Source organism: Musca domestica, unplaced genomic scaffold (genome assembly GCF_030504385.1).
Source record: "Musca domestica strain aabys unplaced genomic scaffold, Musca_domestica.polishedcontigs.V.1.1 19, whole genome shotgun sequence".
In the NCBI taxonomy this organism is placed as follows: Eukaryota; Metazoa; Arthropoda; class Insecta; order Diptera; family Muscidae; genus Musca; species Musca domestica.
In genome coordinates, this window is record NW_026712245.1 from 3871056 (window position 1) to 3893561 (window position 22506).

At 35.2% G+C, this 22506-nt stretch overlaps 2 protein-coding genes across 5 annotated transcripts in view; one reads left to right on the forward strand and one right to left on the reverse strand.

Moving 5' to 3' along the window:
* Positions 1 to 21348, reverse strand: part of LOC101900879 (protein peste-like) — a 63884-nt gene extending 42536 nt beyond the window's left edge. The window contains exon 1 of one of the 4 annotated variants that reach the window (XM_059121157.1): positions 21208 to 21348. The gene's annotated coding sequence lies outside the window, so the exon portion shown is untranslated. Of the gene's footprint in view, positions 1 to 7749; positions 7885 to 8123; positions 8452 to 8705; positions 9040 to 21207 lie in introns of those variants that run through there. The other 3 variants (XM_059121155.1, XM_059121154.1, XM_059121156.1) reach the window with 3 other exon arrangements.
* Positions 21349 to 21532: 184 nt separating this feature from the next.
* LOC131801971 (uncharacterized) lies at positions 21533 to 22426 on the forward strand. The gene is made up of 2 exons (XM_059121160.1): positions 21533 to 21784; positions 21870 to 22426. Exons 1-2 carry the CDS (start codon positions 21718 to 21720, stop codon positions 22364 to 22366), a joined length of 564 nt encoding a protein of 187 aa, XP_058977143.1. The 5' UTR covers positions 21533 to 21717; the 3' UTR covers positions 22367 to 22426.
* Positions 22427 to 22506: the final 80 nt, after the last annotated feature.

A 22506-nucleotide genomic window follows, 5' to 3' on the forward strand; every position in this document is an offset into this window, starting at 1 on the left:
TCCATATCTCAACCACAGATAAAAACAGGGACCTTAATATCAAATTTGAGGACTCAGGCCTATCCCTTCACGCCAAATCTTAAACACAGATACCATCAGTTATCTAAATATCAAATTTCAGGATTTCAGCTCTATCCCTTCACCCAATACCAAATTTATTACTATTTGGTGCTTTTCGAAGAATTATAGTAGGCAATTCCAAAACCACCTCCACAGACACCAATAGAACCGTCAATATCAAATTTGAGGATTCCAGTGCTATGCCTTCACCCAGCAGCCAATTTAGTACCCCTTAGTACTTTTCAAACAATTATTGCACAAATTTTTAAAGTCACCTCCATATCTCAACCACAGATAACAACAGAGACCTCAATATCAAATTTGAGGACTCCAGTCCTTTCCCTTCACGCCAAATCTCAAACACAGATACCATCCGCAATCTCAATATCAAATTTTAGAATTTTATCTCTATCCCTTAGGCTGATATAGTACCTTTCAGTACTTTTCGTACAATTATAGTACAAATTTCCAAATCCACCTCCATATGTCCAGTCTACACATGAACATCTACCCTTATACCAATTCCAGATTTCAAGCACTATCTGTTCACACAGTACCAAATTGTACCAAATATATTACTATTTAGTACTTTTAGTGCACTTGTAGTACACATTTCCAAATCCACATTTTTATCACAAACCTACCACCAAGAGGGACCCCAATACAAAATTTTAAAATTTCATCCGTTCATCCTAAGTAAAACTGCTTCAAATTTAGCACCATTTAGTACAGTTAGCACACTTAGTACACATTTCCAAAACCCCATTCATGTATCAAAATTATTTTTCAACCTCGATTCTCATACCAAATGTCTAGCTTTTAGCTATACCACCATTTTAGAACTTTTCATAACCTTTAAGTTCGAATTTCCAAACACGCTTTGGTACATCTATCTTGCACTCCATCAGTGGCTCTCATTCCAAATTTTAATTCTAGCTCATTGCGTTTGTCCAAAACAAAGTATTCCCTTTTTAGTACATTTTACTGCACTTCGTACCCTTTTACTACGAATTTCCAAAAACCCCGCCTTATCACACGCCTACGCACCAAGACTGGCCCTTGTGCAAATTTTTAAGATTCTTGCTTCAGCCGCTTCGTCTGGGCCTTTATTCTAGATCAGCCACTCAGTTATCACAGCTAAATAAAATAAATTAAAAATTCAGTTACACAGTGTAATTGAGGAAATTAACGATCAAACAACGTGCAAATATTTCGCTGGCATTGATTGATGTTCGATCAAACAACAAAAAAATGGACTGCCTCTTTCCTAATTCAATTATGTTTAGGTGATGACGTTTTGTTGTCAATGGCCAAATGTGGCATGAAACTTCAGCTGTTTGTTGGTGATTCCCGGGATTTTTTTTGTAAATCACACTCACGTTTCTAAACGTAATTTTGAAACAAGAAATCAAGGTAAATCAAATACAATTCGCAATTTTTTTGTTAATGTATTCTAAGAAAACATTTACGAAATTTTAGATAACATTATGACTTTTCATGCCGGTTGCCGGTCATCAACTGTGTGTGAGGGGAATGTCTTACACCTTGAAGAGTAATGTCTTTCTTTGGAGATTCGTGTATGATATTATGTAGAAGCTAAAGTGTAAAGTACAAACATAAATTATTGGACCATAAATTTTAAATAAATTGTCAAATTCTTGCAATCTCTTTGCAAATCTAAATTTTAGCCAGTTCATAGTTAGTTTTTTTGTATTTTGTGGTAGCGTCTAAAGGTTATTTTTCCTTTCCGGTGATTTTTGTCACACCTTTTGAAGTATACATAAGCAGAAGGGGAATAGGCGAATGGATTTTTTAAGAAATGCTGACCATAATAAGATATTATTTGTAGAAGACAAATTAGTGTAAACCCTTACATATGTCAGGATATGGAGAGAGTATATTACACTGTTGAGGAAAATATTGAGTTCTTAAAATGGCATGCGTGAGTGATAAGCTCATAGGAACCTCAATAAAAATTTTTTGAGACACACAGGCAGTAATTTCTTAATAAAGTCCTCATGGAGAACTATTAAATAGTAGTAACACACCAAGCTTACGGCTAAACTTTCTTTCATCAATTTCGGTCGAGCCGAATTTATAACACCGATTTAAATAAATTTGCAAAATAAAAGAAATCTGTTGGAAAATAACCGAGTATCAAATGTTACATCTAAATGCTCCAATTATTTACCAGAGAAGTTTAAGATAATTCTGTTGAAAAATGTGGGTACCTAAGATCCTCAAAATACCGAATATTGGGAGGTACCGTTATATGGCGGGCTATACGAAGACCTTCAAAAAACAAAAAAAAAAATCCATGATTATTGGATAAGTAATCTTTCAGAAATATTCCTAAAAAATCCACAATAATTCGACTAATGATCCTGCAGAAAATATTGTAAGGAAATCAACGATTAGTGGCTTAAATATCCTTTAACTAATATTATTTAAAAATCCTCGAAGATTCAGAAATATTCCTGAAAAATCCACAATAATTCGACAAAGGGTCCTGCAGAAAATATTCTAAGGAAATCAAAGATTATTGGCTTGAAGATTCTTTAACTAATATTCTTTAAAAATCCTCGAAAATAATCTCCTCAGAATATATCCTTAAAATCCCATAATAAGTCCTTCAGAAAATGTTCTTTAAAGCCCCACTTAAAATATTCTAAAACAATCCACGATTATGGCGGAAAGACCCTTCAAAAATATTCTTAAAACCCAGCATTATTGGCCCGTAGGTCCTTCACGAAATATTCTTCAAAAAACGACGATTTTTGGCCCAAAAGCCCCTCAGAAAATATTTTTAAAGAAGCTACGATTATTGACTTAAAGATTCTTTAGAAGATATTCTAGAAATAATCTCGATTGTTGTTATAATGAGTTTTCAGAAAATATTCATAGAAAGTTTCCGACTATTGCCTTACAGGTGCTTCAGAAAAATTCTTAAAAATCCAAGATTTATGCCCCAAGGGTTCTTCAGAAAATATGCTAAAAAACCACAATTAGTCCTTCAGAAAAGGTTCTTTAAAGTCCACGATTATTGGTCTAAAAGTCCCTCTGAAATTATTCTTCTTATTCTTATTCCTATAGGCAATTTTTTGTCACAGGAAGTAGTACCCATAACCAACTCTTAATTTCAAATTCTAAAAAATCCTGACTAAAAGTGTGACAGAAATCCTAAAACTATCGAATATCTAGATGTACAATTATATGGAAACTACAACAAATTTGGACCTATATGGACAGTTCTATGCCACAATGTTTCATACATAATGCAAACACAAACTGCCAACTTTCAGTAAACTTTGAGACTAAAACAACCAAACGGCCTTAAATCCAAAAGGTGGCCCATATTCAGTACCAAAAGTTGTACGGATTAAAAATTGATTTGAGTAACAATTTATCAACCTACTTCGTTTCGTTCGAAAGGTAGAAAGATTTTTACAGACGGACGGACATCGCTAAATCGACATAGATTGTTATGCTGATCAAGATTATATGTATACTTTATGGGGTCTAAAATTTATATTTTGTCCGAACTTATGTTAGGAAAGTTTTCTTACGGCAAATTTTGGTATGTAGGGGAGAGGGGTAAGGGGAATGGAAATGGAATTACTCATACTTATTTTCTTATTTTTATACAAAACAAGTAATATAGTATCAGTCAGATGTATACTCCCAGCATTAAGTTATTATTATTCACACAGTTGACCCTTTATGGGGGAGGTTCCGAAGAATTTGGCCAATATTATCTAATTTATATCTGACATTAGACTGACATAAATATTACAAAGTGCCAGATTAGGACTATATCGAATACTTCCTATACTTTCTATCAATTTTTGGAAAATGTGGAAATATGCGTGAGGTAACAGATATAGCTAACCGAAAATTCCATTTTCATACTTCATTTAATACAGATAAAATATTGGTATGTGCATGATTTGAAGGATATCGAACATTTATATTCAATGTTATGCGAAATCATAAATTCCGTTTGATTAAATATTCATCTCAGATTTCTGGCTAAGAGAAATATTTACATATAGCAAGTTGTAAAGAATCGCCGACTTGTTTCGCAAATTATGACAGATATAAGTATTGGAAATTGTGACTCTATGTGGGAGAGGTACCAGAATGGGTTGGCAGATATTTTTCATCCTCACGACAAACTTTTCGTTAGCAAAAATGCCTGGATGTGTGAAATTTGAAAACGGTTGGATGCTTATTTCGCGCTTTATGAGCGTTTTGTTTTTCAAAATTTTGAACCCTTTGTGGGGAAGTACCAGAAGGAGGGCGTCAATATATCCCATTTTCACAGCGGATCTTTTTTATATTTGTAGAGAACCGGATGCTTATTTCGGATTCTATTATCAGATTTCTTATTCAAAATTTTGGCCCTTTGTGGGGGAGGTACCAAAACAAAGGTCCGATCTCTACCATGTTTATAACAGATATTGTATTGATGGAAATATTGAGATGTGCTAAGACCGAATGTTAATTTCACGTTTTATGAGCTTTATGGATATTCAAACTTTTACTCCTTGTGGGGGAGGTACCAGGAGGAGTGGACCGATATATTCCATCTTCACACAAGATCTTGGATTATAAAAAATACATTTGCATGAAAATACAGATATATCAATAATTAAACGGTTATAGTCATTTCAAAATACCCCCATAAAAAAACTAAATGAAAAAACATGCTGAAGACCCCGAAATGTCGATAATTAAATAATTAAATTAAATTAAAATGTGATGTTAGTGTCCTACTGTCCTACTGCACATTAAAAGCAACTCGGACGAAGATATATACAGGGTGAGATGAAAAAACTGCAACCAACTTCAGACTGCTGTCAGTTCAAAGCCACACGTCCGATAGCTGTTAAAATTATTCCAGTAACAGCTCATTATATTGTTTACAAGCGTACAAAACCATTTTGGTGAGAATTTTCCAGAAAAAAGTTATTAGTGATGGAATTCAAGCGTGATTTCTTTATATTTGGCTGGAAAACCACAAGTGGCTATCGTTAGAGCACTCCAGAATTTAAATGTTGTGAATAAATCTTTTGTGTCTCGTACCAACGCTCGTTACCGTGATGCTGGTAGCGTAGCCCGACATCAAGGAAGTGGACGGAAGAAAACAGCCACATCAGCAGAAATGGTTCGAAAAGTAAAAAAAAGCGACTTGATCGAAACCCACGTCACAGTGGCCGAAAAATGGCTCGTGAGCTGAACATATCGTAATATTCCACTCGGTAAATATTGAAAAATGGCTTTACCCATAGATATGCCAAAAAGTGCAAGAATTTACACCGCAACAGAAAGAAAATAGACTCAAAAGGGCTAAAAAGTTGCTTCGCTTGGTCGAAAGTGGTGAACTGCCGAATTTCGGCCACCGAAATCTCCGGATACCAATCCGTTGGACTATTGTATCTGGAGTATTTTGGAAAGCAAAGTTGGCACTAAAAAATACCAAAGTAACGATCATCTCAAGCAAGCGCTTCGTCGAGAATGGGCCAAAATACCGCAGAGCAACATTCGAGCAGCGTGTGATAGTTTCATTGGCCGTTTAAAGGCCATAATTCGTGCCAAAGGTGACCAATTCGAACAAATCTAAACGCATTCTAAAATTTGATTCTATTTCCGACATTTTTTGCATTCATTCAATAAAATTAAAAAAAAAAATGTAAAAGTTATGTCGTTTGACTTTGTTGCAGTTTTTTTATCTCACCCAATAATGGGCAAATCTGACGAAGTTTTATATGGAAGCTATATCCAAATCTGAACCGATCTCGATTAAAATTAGCAACGGTATTTCTGAGCTTTATTTGATATATTTCCCCAAATATTGTTGTTACAGAGTGCATATAACGGCTGCGGAGCACAAAACTAAAAAATCGGATGAACAATATATATGGGAGCTATAGCTATATCGATGAAATTTGGCATACTTATTTTCAGGCCTAAGTTGGAAGTATGTGCCAATTTGGCCTAATATTACACGTTTGGTGCAGTCGAAAAAAAAGTCGGATCTAAATTTTGACCGATTATCTTCAATTTCAATAGGATTCGTCCTTGGGCCAAACAAACGATATGTGAAACAAGTTAAAAAAACTGTAAGTTCCGCCGTGCCGAACTTTGAATACCCTCCACCATTTGGTACAAATTTGGCAATTTTTAAAACAATAAAATCCGTTAAAATTCTGTTAAAATCTTAAAAATACCGAATATAGCCGTATATTATGGTCAATACGATGACGTGAACCTGCATAGGCAACTTTTGTCATAAGCTATTGGAATATTCAAATGCGAAAATTGAAAAATATCTGTTTATAATGTAGCTAAAATCATCAGAATACCGAATATAGGGAGGTACCATAGGGGTTATAAAACGTGGACCTGCATAGGCAATTTTCTGGCATAGGCCGTAGAATCCACTACGACCTTCAAATGCGAAATTTGAAACAATTCCGGTAAAAAATGTCGCTAAAAACATCAAAATATCGACTATCGGGAGGTACCGTTATATGGGGGCTATACGAAGACGTGGACTTGCACAGACAATTTTCTGTCATAGGCTGTAGTATCCATTACGAACTTCAAATAACAAATTTGGTACAATTCCGGTAAATAATATTGCTAAAGTCATCAAAATACCGAATATGTGGAGGTACGGTTATATGGGGGCTATAAGAAGACGTGGACCTGCCTTTCATAGGCTGTTGTATTCATTACGAACTTCTAATACCAAATTTGAAACTATTCCGGTAAATAATATCGCTAAAATCATCAAAATACCAAATATCGGGAGGTACCGTGATATGGAGGCTATACGAAGACGTGGATCTACATGGTCCATTTTCTGTCTTACGCTGTAGTATCTATTACGAACTTCAAATACTTAATTTGAAACAATTCCACGAGACGTGGACCTACATGGTCCATTTTCTGTCTTACGCTGTAGTATCCATTACGAACTTCAAATATCAATTTTGAACCAATTCTAGTAAATAATGTCGCAAAATACTGCATGTCGGGAGGTACCGTTATATGGGAGCTATACGAAGACGTGGACCTACATGGACCATTTTCAGTACCAAAAGTCCTGCAGACATAATATATATTTGAGTAAATCTTATCAACTTACTTTATTACGTTTGGAAGCTAGAGCGATTTCCACAGTCGGATAGACGGACAGACATTGCTAAATAGACATAGAATTTTATGCTGATCAAGAATATATGTACCTTGTGGGGTCTAAAATGTATATTTCGAGGTGTTACAAACGTAATGACAAACTTGATATATCCTCCATACTATGGTGGGTATAAAAATATCATCTCGATCAGACAATAAATACGACCTGTACTGCGTTTACAAAAATACATGGACAGACGGACGGACAGGCATAAATCGCCTCAAAATGTCATTCTATGCAGATCATCAAAAGGAACTGTGGGTCTAACTCGCTGCCTTCTCTATGTTACAAACAAATGCACAAAGACATAACACCCTGACCACAGTGTGGTGTAAAAATCAAATGATCCCAAAAATTGATTGCCCTCTTTGAAATTTCTTCATTCTTTCGTTATTCTCAGTATCTGTAATTTTCAATTCCATTCTCCGTGTGATTACAGATTCGTAAGGTTCTTTGTTTTTTTTTTTTCAGACTCATATACTTACATGCTTCTGGAAAAGCACAATATTAAAAATATTGAATCACTTGCGATTTCTTTCGAATTTACAATTTTTTAATCACATTGAAAACAAAAAAAAATATTTGTTTCAACAAATTAATTAATTTATTTTGATTTTTTTTTTTTTCATTTATTTTTAGGTAAGGAAATTTAAATCCAATGTGACAGATGTTTGAAAAACTGAAAATAGAAATATTTTTTGCACTTTTCTGAGGAATTTGTGATTAATTAATAAGGTATTACTGATTATTTTTAATTTAAGAATTATTAAATTAATTATTTGAAACCCGAAACTTTAAAATATTTAGTTTTCTTTTTCAATATTTTTATTCTTTTTAGATATTTTTTTTTCAAACTTACAGAATTTTTTTATTGAGGAATTTACTTTCTTTCTTTTATTGTTATCTTTGTTTCTTATATTTATTTTGAAATTGTTGTTGTTGTTTTTTTTTTTTTTTCTTCTATAAATTGATTCATTTAATATTTATATTCCAGTTCAATCTCAAATGTATTCTTTGACGCTAATATATAACCCGTTTCATGTGCCTATTTCAGAATCGTTTTTAAATTTCTTTTTTTTATTTTCAAATCCACTCTGCGACACAAAAAGCCATTCAAGTCGAACCCCTGAGGACGATGATGATATTCGACTTGGACTATTGACTATTAACGACTGAAATGTGTTCCTGTACAAGCGATTGCATTTATAGATCGGCCGAAAAAAAAAAACAAACAAACGCTGAGCCAGGCTGCTCGCTGACTGGCTATTAAGAAAAGGAAGAACAAGCTTAAGACGACGAAGCGTAGAACCGAGTGTAGAACAGAGACTAAGAACAAGTGGACTTGCACTTACTTACCCAACAAACATACGAAACAGCAGCCAGCCAGGCAGGCAGGCAGGCAGTCAGCTTGACTGCCAGCTTGTTGTAGGCTCGTACTTACCAACAAACATTCCAGCCTCCGTCGCATACACGGCGGATTGCACTCTCTCTACACTCTCTCTCCCTTAATATGCACAACAAACACACTCTTTATCTCTCGCCGTACTCACTGTTTTTTTTTTTTTTGCTGGGTTCGGTGTTTCTACTATTAACGGTTTAACTAAACTTTCGATTTATTTTTTTTATCATTTACTTTAGCACTGTTTCAATATTATTCTGTCTGGTATTGAAAAACGATTTTCTTAATACAGACGATAAACGTACGAACGAACGAACGCTAGGACGGGTTGTAGCTGCGGCGGATGCTGCGACTATCAATTGTAGGCTGTCAAGAAAACACAGTTCCATTGAATGCTGCTGGTTTACCTCAGCTGTTTTTTTTTCGACTTTTTTCTTCGCTCTCTTTATCGCATCTCATTCATGCACACAACAAAGCCTGGCTCTCTTCCTATAATGATAACCGTACGTCACTGGCATGTTTTGTTCCATTTCAAGTTATTCTCAGAACATTGAGTTTTATCACTTGATTCGAAAAGCCAGCGTTGCAGATTTGAGGAAAAAAGTAAAAAGCCGACCAGAAATGTTGTATCATTATGGGTTTGTCTTTCGTCCATAGAAGAACTCTTAAAGGCCTTCTGTATTTAGAAGACCTTTGAAAGTTCTTAAGTTTCAAAAAAAAAATCTCTTTAGAAGTCGTCTGTTCATAGAATCTATGTTTCTAAAGGACCTTTTCTGGGCTCTCTAGCAGATATTTTAAAACAATTGTTTCAAAATAAGATTTAAAGTTGTTTTGACCTTAAAATAATACCCATTAGAGGGCTTCTGTATTTAGAAGGCATTTTAAAAACCCTTTCGAAGGCAGTTAAGATTTTTTCAACCTCTTGAAGATCTTTTAAAATTATTGTTCTGCAAAACACCTTTTACAGGTCTTCTTTCTCTGGAAGACCTTTTAGACGCCTTTCAGACTCTTTTTGAACTTTAGAAGGACGTCTTTTCATTGAAAAAATTTTAAAGATATTCTATCTCCATGTTTTTTAATGTCCTCTGCCTCTGGAGGACCTTTTAGAGATATTATATTACCAGTATAACTCTTTGATAAGACTAGATGACCTTTTAGATGTCTTCATTCTTTTAAGAGCATTTAGAGAATTATTTTCATTGAAGACATTATAGGGGTATTCTGCCTCTGTAAGACCCTTTAAAGATATTTTGCCTCCAGGGGACTTTTTAGGTATATTCTTACTCTCCATTTTTTGCTTTTAAATGACCTCTATCTCTAGAGGACATTTTAGAAATATTATGTTACCAGAATACCTTGTAGACTAGGTGACCTTTAAGATGTCTCTTTAGTCTTTTAAGACCATTTAGAGACTTATCTTCAGTGAAGACCTTTAAGAGGTATTCTGCCTCCTTAAGAACTTTTAAAGATATTTTGCCTTCAGGGGACATTTTAGGTATATTCTGTCTCTAGAAGATCTTTTAGACACTTGTTGTCTTATGGTAAGATCTTCTAAAGGTCTACAAACTTTCGAAGGCCGTTTAGAAGTCGTCTGAAGCCAGCAGGCTTTTTGTAGGTATTTTTTCAACAGCAGGTCCTTTCTTTTGTTTATAAGTTAGAGATGTTCTTTCACGATTCCGTTTTATCTTCAGTAGACGTTTCATAGAAGTCCTTAATGAGATCTCCTGTCGCTAAAAGACCTCTTAGATGTTTTCAATCCCTAGAAGTTATTTTAAATTGTATTCTGTCCATAAAAGACCGGCTAAATGCCCTATGTCTATGAAAGATCGTCTACATATATTTTGTATAAGGAAGACCTTCTACAGGTCTTCTGTCGGTAAGTAAAATACAGCTATTCTAACAAATGAGTTGAGTTATTGACTAATTTACTAACTGTCTGACAGATTCATCAACGCTAACAAGAAACGCGTGAAGGTAGAATCTTGATTTTTTTTTGCATGTGGGTCAATGTTGGTGGATAGGGGTGAGATTTTGGAAATTCGGACTAGAAGCACTAAGAAGCAGCCAATTTTCTGTTATTTATATATATTTTGACTTATGGTTGTTCAAATTGTTGACCCTCTTTAGAGTAGGTTCCGAAGGAATGGCCTTGTACAAAGTCCGAATGGAATCGGATGATAATTTCACATTTTATGAGCCTTACGGATATTCAAAATATTGACCCCTTTTGGGGGAGGTACCAGAAGGAATGAACCTATATATCCCGTCTTTACATCAGACTTTGGGTTAATAAAAATATAATGATGTGTGAAATATGAAGAGAACCATATGCTTATTTCGGATTTTATAATCGTTTTGGTTAATCAAAACCCGTTGACCCTTTCTGGGGAAGGAATACTCCGATCTCTACCATCTTTACAACTGATCTTGTGTTGATAGAAATATTAATTTCGCATTTTATGTGGTTTACGGATATTGAAAATTTTGAAACTTTTTTGGGTACCTCATTCTGGTACCTCAGAAGGAGAGGACTGATATATCCCCTCTTTACACCAGACTTTGGGTAAATAAAAATATTGTGATGTGTGAAATATGAAGAGAACTGGATGCTTATTTTGGATTTTATAATCATTTTGGTTAATCAAAACCCTTTGTTGGGGGAGATTCCAAATGGAATAGTCCGATCTCTACCATCTTTATAACAGATCTTGTGTTGATGGCAATATTGAGATTTGTAAAGTCTGAATGGTATCGGATGTTAATTTCGCGTCTTATGCGCTTCATAGATATTCAAAAATTTGTCCATTTGTAAGGGAGTTACCTGAAGTTGAGGACCGATATTGTCCATTTTCGCACCTGACCTAGCACTGATGCAAGTATTAGGATGTGTAAAGTTGAAGCAAAATCGGATTATCCTTTCTCTTTCTGAGCAGTAAAAATTTTTTTTTTTTGAAAATTCGACCTGAGGTGGTACTCGAAGGAGTGCGCCGATATTGCCCATCACCGAACTCGATCTAAGTTTGACAAAAATATTGCGATATACCAAGTTTGGACCAAATCGGAGAGTTATAGTGCGCATTAGCCAGACAGGGAGACAGACAGACGGACGGACATCGGTAAATCGACTCCATATGTCCTGAAACGGATTTGTCCAAAAATACCTGGGGTCTAAAACCGTTATTTCGATTAGGAACGTTTTGGACGTATCAAATGATATATACCCTCTCTGATCGTATGGCTGAGGGTATAATAACACCATATACCTGTGTGCTTACTTCATTTGTCCGGTAAGTTTCGATAGGTTTTCGTTTACGGGAACGGTATTCAAGCTGGTTCTGCTAAACAACTTTTATATTCCCTTTTATGTAGAAGACCTCTTTAGTCATGCTATATCTGCAATGGCAACCCTTGCCAATACTTTGTTTGCCTTCTCTGACCCAACTCACTTATCACAAATGAAAAAGTTGTGGTCCGTGTGAATGGATCATGCGATCTGCCTGTTTCGGTTGATATTGCAGTATTATCACAACGATGACGGTTATTCAACTTGAAAAAAGGCATTTATTTATATGATGGATGGTGTCGGTAGTAGCAGCGACATTAATTGGTGAGGAATTTTTAAAAGATTAATATTTATTGTCTATAATTACCTGTAGAATTTAAAAGGAAAATTTGATTTTTTATTTTTTCAAATATTTTTTTTTTTCAATTTGCAATTAGACAGAGTTAACTGTAACATATCGTCAACATCTTTAGCCGGCACTAATGAAAACGCCTCATAACTTTCGTTTTTAAAAATAATCGAATTTTTTCACGTCATTGAAATTCCTGCATTGCCAAAAAAAAATTATTTAAAGAATATTTAAAAATTATTGAATTCGGGTCACTGTATCAGTACAAATGGGATCAATGTAATCTAAACGTGAAGGAATGTTGGATTTAGGTATTTCCAGTTAAAATAAGTTAAAAATCTTATTTTGGCGCCCAAAATAATGATCGATGGAATATATCAAGGAAAGTAAAATGCGAAATTAAAATATAGGAAACAAGTCGGAAGTTAATAAATATAGGAAACAAGTCGTATCTATAATATATATATATATATATATATATATATATATATATATATATATATATATATATATATATATATATATATATATATGCAGGAAAAAGTCGAATAAATTATTATTAAAAATTGAATACACGTATATCGGCGTTTTCAGAATTTACATCGCCAAGTATCTAAATGAAGAGGCTAAATTCCTCCTCCTTCCACATTTTTTTTTTTGGAAATTTTCGAATTAAGATTCCTTAGAATCCGTACACTTTAGGTGTATAGGGTCTGAGGCAATATTACATATAATAATACGAGGATTATTTTGTTTTCAAACTTTTACCCTCAGACGATTTGCCAAAAGGGTCTTTTTTTAAAATATGGTTAAAAACATCCTTAAAATTCGATCGTTACAAGTCCAAGTATTCTGCATATTTATTGGTCATGAAATGACTACTATAGGCCCCAGAAGACATCAAAAGTCTAAAAATAACCTAAACGCCAGGAATTCATATTTTTTAACAATACATTTGTGGGTTAAGTCATACTACATGCGGGAGTTTATGCAAAATTCTCCTACATAGCATCATGTTGGAAAGATTACGTCAAAGACAAAATTACTCTTCGGAAACGGAATCTCTATGTATGTATCAAAAAAATATTTGCATCATCGTTGCCAAAGAGCTAGAAATATACAGGGCGAGATGAAAAAACAGCAACCAAGTTCAGACTGCTCTCATGTCTAAGCCACTCGTCATACAGCTGTTAAAATTTTTCCAGTAACAGCTCGTTATATTCTTTACAAGCGTACAAAAACATTTTGGTGAGAATTTTCCAGAAAAAATGTATTCGTGATGGAATTCAAGCGTGATAGTGTGATTTGCTCTAACGATAGCCACTTATGGTTTCCAGCCAAATATCTTTATACCATAAGTGGCTATCGTTAGAGCACTCCAGCATTTAAATGTGAGCAAATCTTTTTTGTTTCGTACCATCGCTCGTTTACGTGATTCTGGTAGTGTAGCCCGACGTCAAGGAAGTGGACGGAAGAAAACAGCAACATCCGCAGAATTGGCTCGAAAATTAAAGAAGCGACTTGATCGAAACCCGCGTCGCAGTGGCCGAAAAATGGCTCGTGAGCTGAACATATCGCAATATTCCATTCGGCAAATATTGAAAAATGAGCTCGGGGTAAAACCATTGACATTTCAAAAAGTGCAAGAACTTACACCGCAACCGAAAGAAAATAGACTCAAAAGAGCCAAAAAGTTGCTTCGCTTGGCCGGAAGTGATGAACTGGCGAATTTGGTTTTCTCCGATGAGAAACCATTCGTTGTCCAGCAGTTTGTTGTAAACAAACAAAATGATCGTGTTTACTTGCTGAAATGTGCACCAATGTGGGCCGCCATAACAGCCGATAATCGCTCTCCGCTCGTATTTAATCTCACGGTCACCGACAGAATAAATGCCGAATATTATTGCGAAAATATTCTGGAGAGTGTATTAAAGCCTTGGGCACGCAAAACATTTTGGCCGAAGACCTTGGACATTTCAACAGGACTCAGCACCATCGCACTCAGCACGTCCCACCCAAGAATGGTTACAAAATAAGGTTCCTCGCTTCATTTCCAGCGCATGATTTCATGACCACCAAAATCTCCGGATTCCAATCCGTTGGACTATTGTGTCGGGAGTATTTTAGAAAGCAAGGTTGGCACTAAAAAATACTAAAGTGTCGATCACCTTAAGCAAGCGCTTCGGCGGGAATGGATCAAAATACCACAGAGCAACATTCGGGCAGTGTGTGACGTTTTCATTGGCCATTTGAAGGCCATAATTCGTTCCAAAGGTGACCAATTCGAACAAATCTAAACTTATTCTAAAATTTGATGCTATTTCCGACATTTTTTGCTTTGATTCAATAATATTTAAAAAAAAACCAGTAAAAAAAGTCTTAAAGTCGGGCGGGGCCGACTTTATGATACCCTACACCACTTTGCTAATTTAGTAGAGCTCCACACAACAATTAAAAGTTTTTATGGGAGAATTCAATCATACACGCTATGATCATAATTATAATTTAAAGTTCAAAGGACTAAATATGCTGAAGCATTTGTATCTTTTAAATTCGGAATTGTATTGCCCATTTGGTGCAAAATTAATTTGAAATCGGTTAAAGATATATATGGGAGCTATATCCAAATCTGAACCGATCTCGATAAAATTTAACAAATGTATTTCTGAGCTGTATTTGATATATTTCCCCAAATATTGTTGTTGCAGAGTGCATATTACGGCGGCGGTGGACAAAAATTAGAAATCGGATGAACAATATATATGGGAGCTATAGCAATATCTGAACCGATTTCGATCAAATTTGGCATACATATTTTCAGGCCTAATTTGGGTGTATATGCAAAATTCCATACAATTCGGGCTAACATTACACGTTTGGGGCAAAATAAATGCCAATCGGCGAAGATATATATGGGAGCTATATCTAAATTTTTACCAATTATTTCCAATTTCAATAGGGTTCGTCCTTGGGCCAAACAAATGATCTGTGCAAAATTTCATCTGGATCGGGCAATAAATGCGACCTGTACTTTGTTTAAAAAAATACATGGACAGACGGACGGACGGACGGACATGCATAAATCGACTCACAATGTGATTCTATGCAGATCATCAAAAGGAACTATGGGTCTATCTCGTTTCCTTTTGCCTGTTACAAACAAATGCACAAATACATAATACCCTGACCACCTTGTGGTGTAGGGTATAAAAAGTTAAAAAGCAGTAAGTTCGGCCAGGCCCTCCAGCATTTGGAACGAATTTGGACAATTTTCAAAAAATAAAATCCTTTAAAAGTTCTGTTAAAATCCTAAAAATACCCCATATAACCGTTATATTGGGGTCTATACGACGTTGACCTACATAAGCATTGTATTTGTCATAAGCTATTACCTGTTAAATAAGAACGTATATTTCCAATAAGTGTGTACAACAGAATGAATTCATTTATTTTCAATATTCATTGACGTTAAGTAAGAAATGGCAAAGGTAACTTTGATTATAAAATTACATTAAATGTTTTAAGACTTAAGTAGTAATTGTTGTGATGCATAAGCATTACATATACTCTTACAAATATTAATATATACATACAACATCTCCCTTTTACACATGAACAATTATTATATAACATAATATATTATATTTAATGTTAATGATAAAATTTAGTATTCTTCATTAAACCTTTTTGGCTTCTTAACCTCCCTACCTCTTTTCGTTACATATGTTTCCTCATTTTCTTTGCTATTATTATTTTCCAATAAAAGTTCATCCCTACTGATATCATCATGGACTAGATTTGTATCTACTTCGTTAGTTACTGATCTATCGTTGCATACATTTATTTGCTCTTTCGATTCCTCCAAAGCTCTCTTACTGATGTGCTCCCGACTTCTCCTATACACAGAACCATTCTCATCTAAAACTACAAAAGACCTTGGTTCTTTGCACGTTTCTATAATTTGCCCAGGTTGCCAATAGCTGGATGGGGTTTTCTTAAACATGACCTTATCGCCTTCACCAACTGGCTCTAAAAACTTTGACTTTTTATTATAGTATTCTGAAGTTTTCTTTAAGTTTGTCACTATTTTTGTCCCATATTCATTTTTGTCAACTACTTTTGGCTCGTGATGAATTAACATTGATGGAATTTTAGTGCGTAAGGACCTAGACATAAGCAATTCAGAAGGACTAGGCATATTACCTTTTGGCATTGTTCTGTAGTGCAATAAAGCAACATAAGGATCAGAATTACTCTCGGACGATTTTAATAACATTTTCTTGACTGTCTGCACAGACCGTTCTGCTAAGCCATTAGATCTTGGTAAAAATGGACTTGATGTGACATGTTCAATTTCCCACTCGCGACAAAAAACTTTAAATTCCTTTGAACTAAAAGGCGGACCATTGTCTGACACAAAGATGTTAGGAATTCCATGTCGTGCAAATAAGGATTTTAACTTAGTAATCACGTTCTTACTATTATAGCCATTATTAAGATATTCGACTTCTATATACTTTGAATAATAATCGACAACAAGTATATACATTCTGTTTTTGTATTCAAGAAGATCGCATCCCACTTTATACCATGGGATATCTACAATTTCGTGTGGCAAAATCTCTGGTCTAGTATTCGATTTTTTGTATTTCAAACACACCTCACAATTAGATACAAGATTTTCAATTTCACTATTCATGTTTGGCCAATATACGGTCTGACGCGCTAGACTTTGACACCTTGATACCCCCATATGTCCTTCATGAACCCCCTGCAACACCTTTCGTCGCATATTCTTTGGTATCACAACCTGATTGTCTTTTAATAAAATATCGTTTAGAATTGTTAGTTCATCCCTTATCTTAAAATACGGCATAACATCTTGGTCCAAATTTTTTCTACTATTAGGCCATCCTTCCTTAACATATTTGAATAATTTTGAAAATGTTTCGTCCTTTTTACTTTCTTCCTTCACTGCTTCCACATCTGCGAATGAACTCTCTAGAGAAGAATATATAAAATTGCAGTGAAGTGATATTTCCTCATCAATTTCTGCCATTGCCACATCTGTTAGAGGAGCCCTTGATAGTGTATCCGCTATTTGCAATTCCCTTCCTGGTTTATACCTAACTACGAGATTATAACATTGTAAACGAAGCATAAAACGTTGAAGTCTTGGCGGAATTTTAAATAGTGGTTTATCAAATAATGTCACTAATGGCTTATGATCTGTTTCTACCATTACCTTATTCCCATAAAAGTACTGATAAAACTTTGTACAGCCAAATAAAATAGCGAACAACTCTTTTTCAATTTGTGCATAATTTTGTTGGCACTCAGTTAAAGATGCTTCCTTCCTGCATAATTGTGGCGCCTAATGCCGATTTCGAAGCATCCACCGATAGCACTAAATCTTTATTGGGATTGAAATAAGTAAGGACCGGCGCTTTCGTAATCTCGTTTTTTAAATCGTTAAACTCTTTTTCATGATGATCTGACCAATGCCATAAGACGTCATTTCGTAAAAGTTCCCTAAGATGCTTGTTCTTCAACGAAAGATTTTCTATAAAGGAACCTAAGTAATTAACCATACCCAAAAATCTCTGCAAATCTTTAACATTTTCTGGCCTTGGCATACTAACTATTGCTCTAATCTTTTCGTCATCGGCTCGGACACCTGAATTATCAAAACTATGACCCAAAAACTTTATTTTATGTTGCAAAAACTTGCATTTTGACTCATTAAATCTAAGTCCCACTTTCCTAGCTCTTTCTAACACCATCTCTAAAGTTCTAAAATGTTCTTCTACATTTGATGAATATATTAAAAAATCGTCAATATATATTACCAACCCAGGAATGTCACCAAATAGTCTCACCATTTCGGCATGAAATATTTCGGGGGCCGCATTAATCCCGAAAGCAATCCTAGGAAACGATAACGTCCAAAAGGTGTATTAAATGCACAAAGCTTAGAAGATTTGTCGTCTAATGGCACCATCCAGAAACCAATTTTGGCATCTAGTGCTGTAAAAAATTTTGCTCCACTAAGTTTTGCTTTACATTCCTCTATATTGGGAAATGGATGATGTGGTCTCAATATTGCTTTATTTAAATGTCTTGGGTCCAAACAAAGTCTTATAGAGCCATTTGGTTTGCTTACTAGAACTATTGAACTCACCCATTCCGTTGGCTCACTCACTGGGGCTATTACCCGCATTTTAACCATACGATCTAATTCCTCTTGTAAACTTTTATACATTTTGAATGGAATTCTACGAGGTGGTTCAACCACCGGCTCAATACCACCCCTTAGTTTTAGAATGCATTCCTTTTGCAAAAGACCAAGGCCTTGAAAAACATCTGAATATTTTTCAACTAATTTATTTGTGATAGAAATATTATTAACTTGTCTAATCAAGTCCATATCTGTAGCGGTCTCTAAACCAATAATACACTTGCAGGATATATTGACTACATAAAATTTAGAATAAAATACCTGTTCTTTATAATAAAACTTAACATCAACTACTCCAAGGATTGGTATTCTTTCTCCACTAAACGTACATATTCTAGTAGCACTTTTCTTCAGGTTATCTTTGATTTTCAGCATTCCAGCCATGTCTGCCGACATTATATTCGCCTGTGCACCTGTATCTATTTGACATTGTATCTTTTTATTGTTCAACATTACCTCAACGTTCCATTCAGCCGATGGTTTGCCTCTTTGGTTTAAAACTCCAACAAAAAAATCAAAATCTCGTTGATTATCTTCACCTTCGTCATCTTCTCCGTCATCTGCCTGCATGTGCTTGACAATTTTTTTTTTGTTCATGCACATTCGCGCGAAATGATTCAATTTGTTGCATTTGTAACATTTTGCCCCTTCAGCTGGGCACTTGTATTTATGATTCTGGCCGCATTTTTGACAATATCCGTTTTCACTTTTGACATTTTTCGGTTTGTAGCTGTAAATTCCTCCTGAATTCGTCTTTCTCATGACATTAACAGCACCTTCCATTAATCCATCTTCTTGCAGTGTCGTTACATTTGCTTTGGCCAACACCATATTGTTGGCTATTTCAATCGATTTTTCTAGACTAATTTTGTTCTCTGTCAGAAGCCGTTCTTTAATATTGTAGAACTTATGCGATAATCCACATATAAAGATGTCGCGAACCAAATCATTTTTTAAATTTCCAAATTCGCAGTTCAAACTCATGTTTTTCAGGATTGTTGCATATTCATCCATTGTTTGACTATCTTGTTGTTTACATGTGAAGAATCTGTGCCTCTCCATTACAATATTTGCCTTTGGAGTAAAATGTGACCCCAACATTCGCACTAGATCCTCATACTTTACGGTATCAATATCCACGTCAAAAGAATTAAAGATCTCCAACGACTTACTTCCAAGATGATGTAACAGCAATGCCACTTTTCGTTTATCAGTCTCTGATTCAAGATTTGATGCTCTTAGAAATATTTTAAATTTTTTGAGCCATGTCTTCCACTCCTTTGCAAGATTTGAAGCTTTAAAATCCATCGTTAATAAAGCGGCAGCAAACGTTTGGTTCTTTGAATTCTTTTCCTCCATTCTTTTGTTTTTATACCCTCCACCATGGGTAGGAGGGTATATTAACTTTGTCATTCCGTTTGTAACACCTCTAAATATTCGTCGTAGACCCCATAAAGTATATATATTCATAATCAGCATAATCATCGATTTAGCGATGTCCGTCTGTCTGTCTGTCTGTCCGTCTGTCTGTTGAAATCACGATAGAGCCCACATTATTTGACGTAGACCTTTGAAATTTGGCACAAGTGTGTGTATTGTCCCTAGGATGGTTGGTATTGAAAATGAGATATATCGGTCCACGTTCTGGCATAGTCCCGGTATTTTGATGATTTATGCCACACTTTTTCACGGATTTATCTGAAAATTGGTATTTGTAGGTCATGACGGGTCCCTGAGCGTGTGGCAAAACATTGCATGTATAGGTCCACGTTCTGGTATAGTCCCCATATAACGGTACCTCCCGATATTCGGCATTTTGATGATTTATGCCACATTTTTTCACTGATTTGTGTAAAAGTTGGTATTTGTGGGTCATAATGGGTCCTAGTTCGTGTGGCGAAACATTGTAATTATAGGTCCACGTTTTGGTGTGGCCCCCATATAACGGTACCTCCCGATATTCGGCATTTTAATGTTTTTTGCCACATTTCTTCTAATGTTCTTTTACCCTAGGGTGGAGGGTATTAGAAGTTTGGCCGGCCGAACTTAATGTTTTTTTACTTGTTTTTATTTAAAAGATATTTTTTTCAGAATTTACGTACACCTGACACCATGTTAAATAAGAACGTATATTTCCAATAAGTGTGTACAACAGAATGAATTCATTTATTTTCAATATTCATTGACGTTAAGTAAGAAATGGCAAAGGTAACTTTGATTATAAAATTACATTAAATGTTTTAAGACTAAAGTAGTAATTGTTGTGAGTATATGTAATGCTTATGCATTACATATAATATGAGATTTTCAATATTTCAGCTCAAAAAAAAAAAATATCTAGAAATTTATCATTTTGGAGACCGCTACCTATAAACGGGCAATCTCCGATGTAAGGCGTTTTTCACGTTTGAGTCATATTTTTTTTTAAATTTTGCCAAATTGTGCTACTTCGAATTCGTATTATGTAGAAATGCTGCTAACAAAAAATTATGAGTATCGGTCCACGTTTTTGTATAGCCGTTACATAAACCTATCCCTAGTCACAGAAAATCGTGGAGGAGGTTAAATGGAAGCTATGATATTCAATATTTTGAAAGATGATATTTTCCACCATGTGAACCAAAATGACCCAATTACAATCACTTATTTTTGGAAAATATAACTAGAACCTTACCCAAAATATGGAAGACATTCCAATATGTACCTCTTTCAACCTTGACAATTTTCTTTAATGTCAATCTTCTTCGGATCAATATAAAAGTCTGTGAAAAATAGTCCAGGAACGATTTTAGATCCATAGCGATTTCAGCATTTTACACTGGGACTTCGGCCAAAAATCCTTTTCTTACACTAAAGGACATAAAAATCGCAAATGTCTTTAAACTCCGAACTATTTTTTTCGTTTTTTCTACAATTCCTTTTGCCTAACAACAAAAAAAGCGCGTTGCCATTTTGCGCTTCACCACCAAACCAAACCATCTCTGCCACATCCGTTTGACACAAGAGACAAGCAATAAAAACAAATGAGGACACACAACTCAACTTCACTGCAACACTTGGGGAGGATGCGAATTAGCCGAACAAAACAAAAACAGCGTTAGCTGCTAACTTCTTATCAAGAAAGAAACCAATTCAAGCAAAAGAGAAAAGACAAACCCAACAGAAAGGCGCCAGCGACCGCGGAATGTCATCTTCAGCGACATCAAATGAGGACATAACATCAGCAGCAGCAACAACAACAAAAGCACAAGGTTTATTTTTTCACGCCAGACATCCACAGCATCGCCCGCAGATTTATTATTTTTAAATTAATCACCATTTTTTTCTTTGCATTAGCTTCCCTGCTCCTGCTCAACGATGATTGCCTGGAATTGATTTGCCGGCAACTGAACACTGTGGAACAGTACATTATGTGGAAACTGCATTCACGTTTCCAATTCATTGTTGAGCATTTGTGGTCGACGACCTGTTTGCACACAGTCCAGGTGGAAGATCAACAGGTCGCCGTGCTAAGCGATAGCGATTTTATGGAATTCATGCAGATCATAAGCCAACACACAGTCGACTTATCGCTGCATTATTTGAGGAAGCCACGCTTTGAACAATTAATTTCGCTGCGATTCCCAAAAGTCACCATTCTCAAGTGTATCGATCCGTTTCAGCTGCATCGTAATCAGACGCTGCGTTATGGTCTCGAAGCGCTGCGGGTACTGCAAAATTGTTTTCCCAACATTCAAGAATTGGAATTGAAAGGTTATCATGTGCGCTATTGTCGTGATATTTTCGCCATTGGAGGCGGTAATTTAAAACGTTTGGAATTGAAAATTCTTTAAGGCATAGCCAGCGAGCCAGCCAGCCAAAAAATGAAACCATTGTTGGATGTCAATTTTTTGTTTCCATTTAATTGGGCATTCTTTATTTATTTAATTGTAATTAAATTTAGATTTTATTTTCGATAGATTTGTCTTATTGT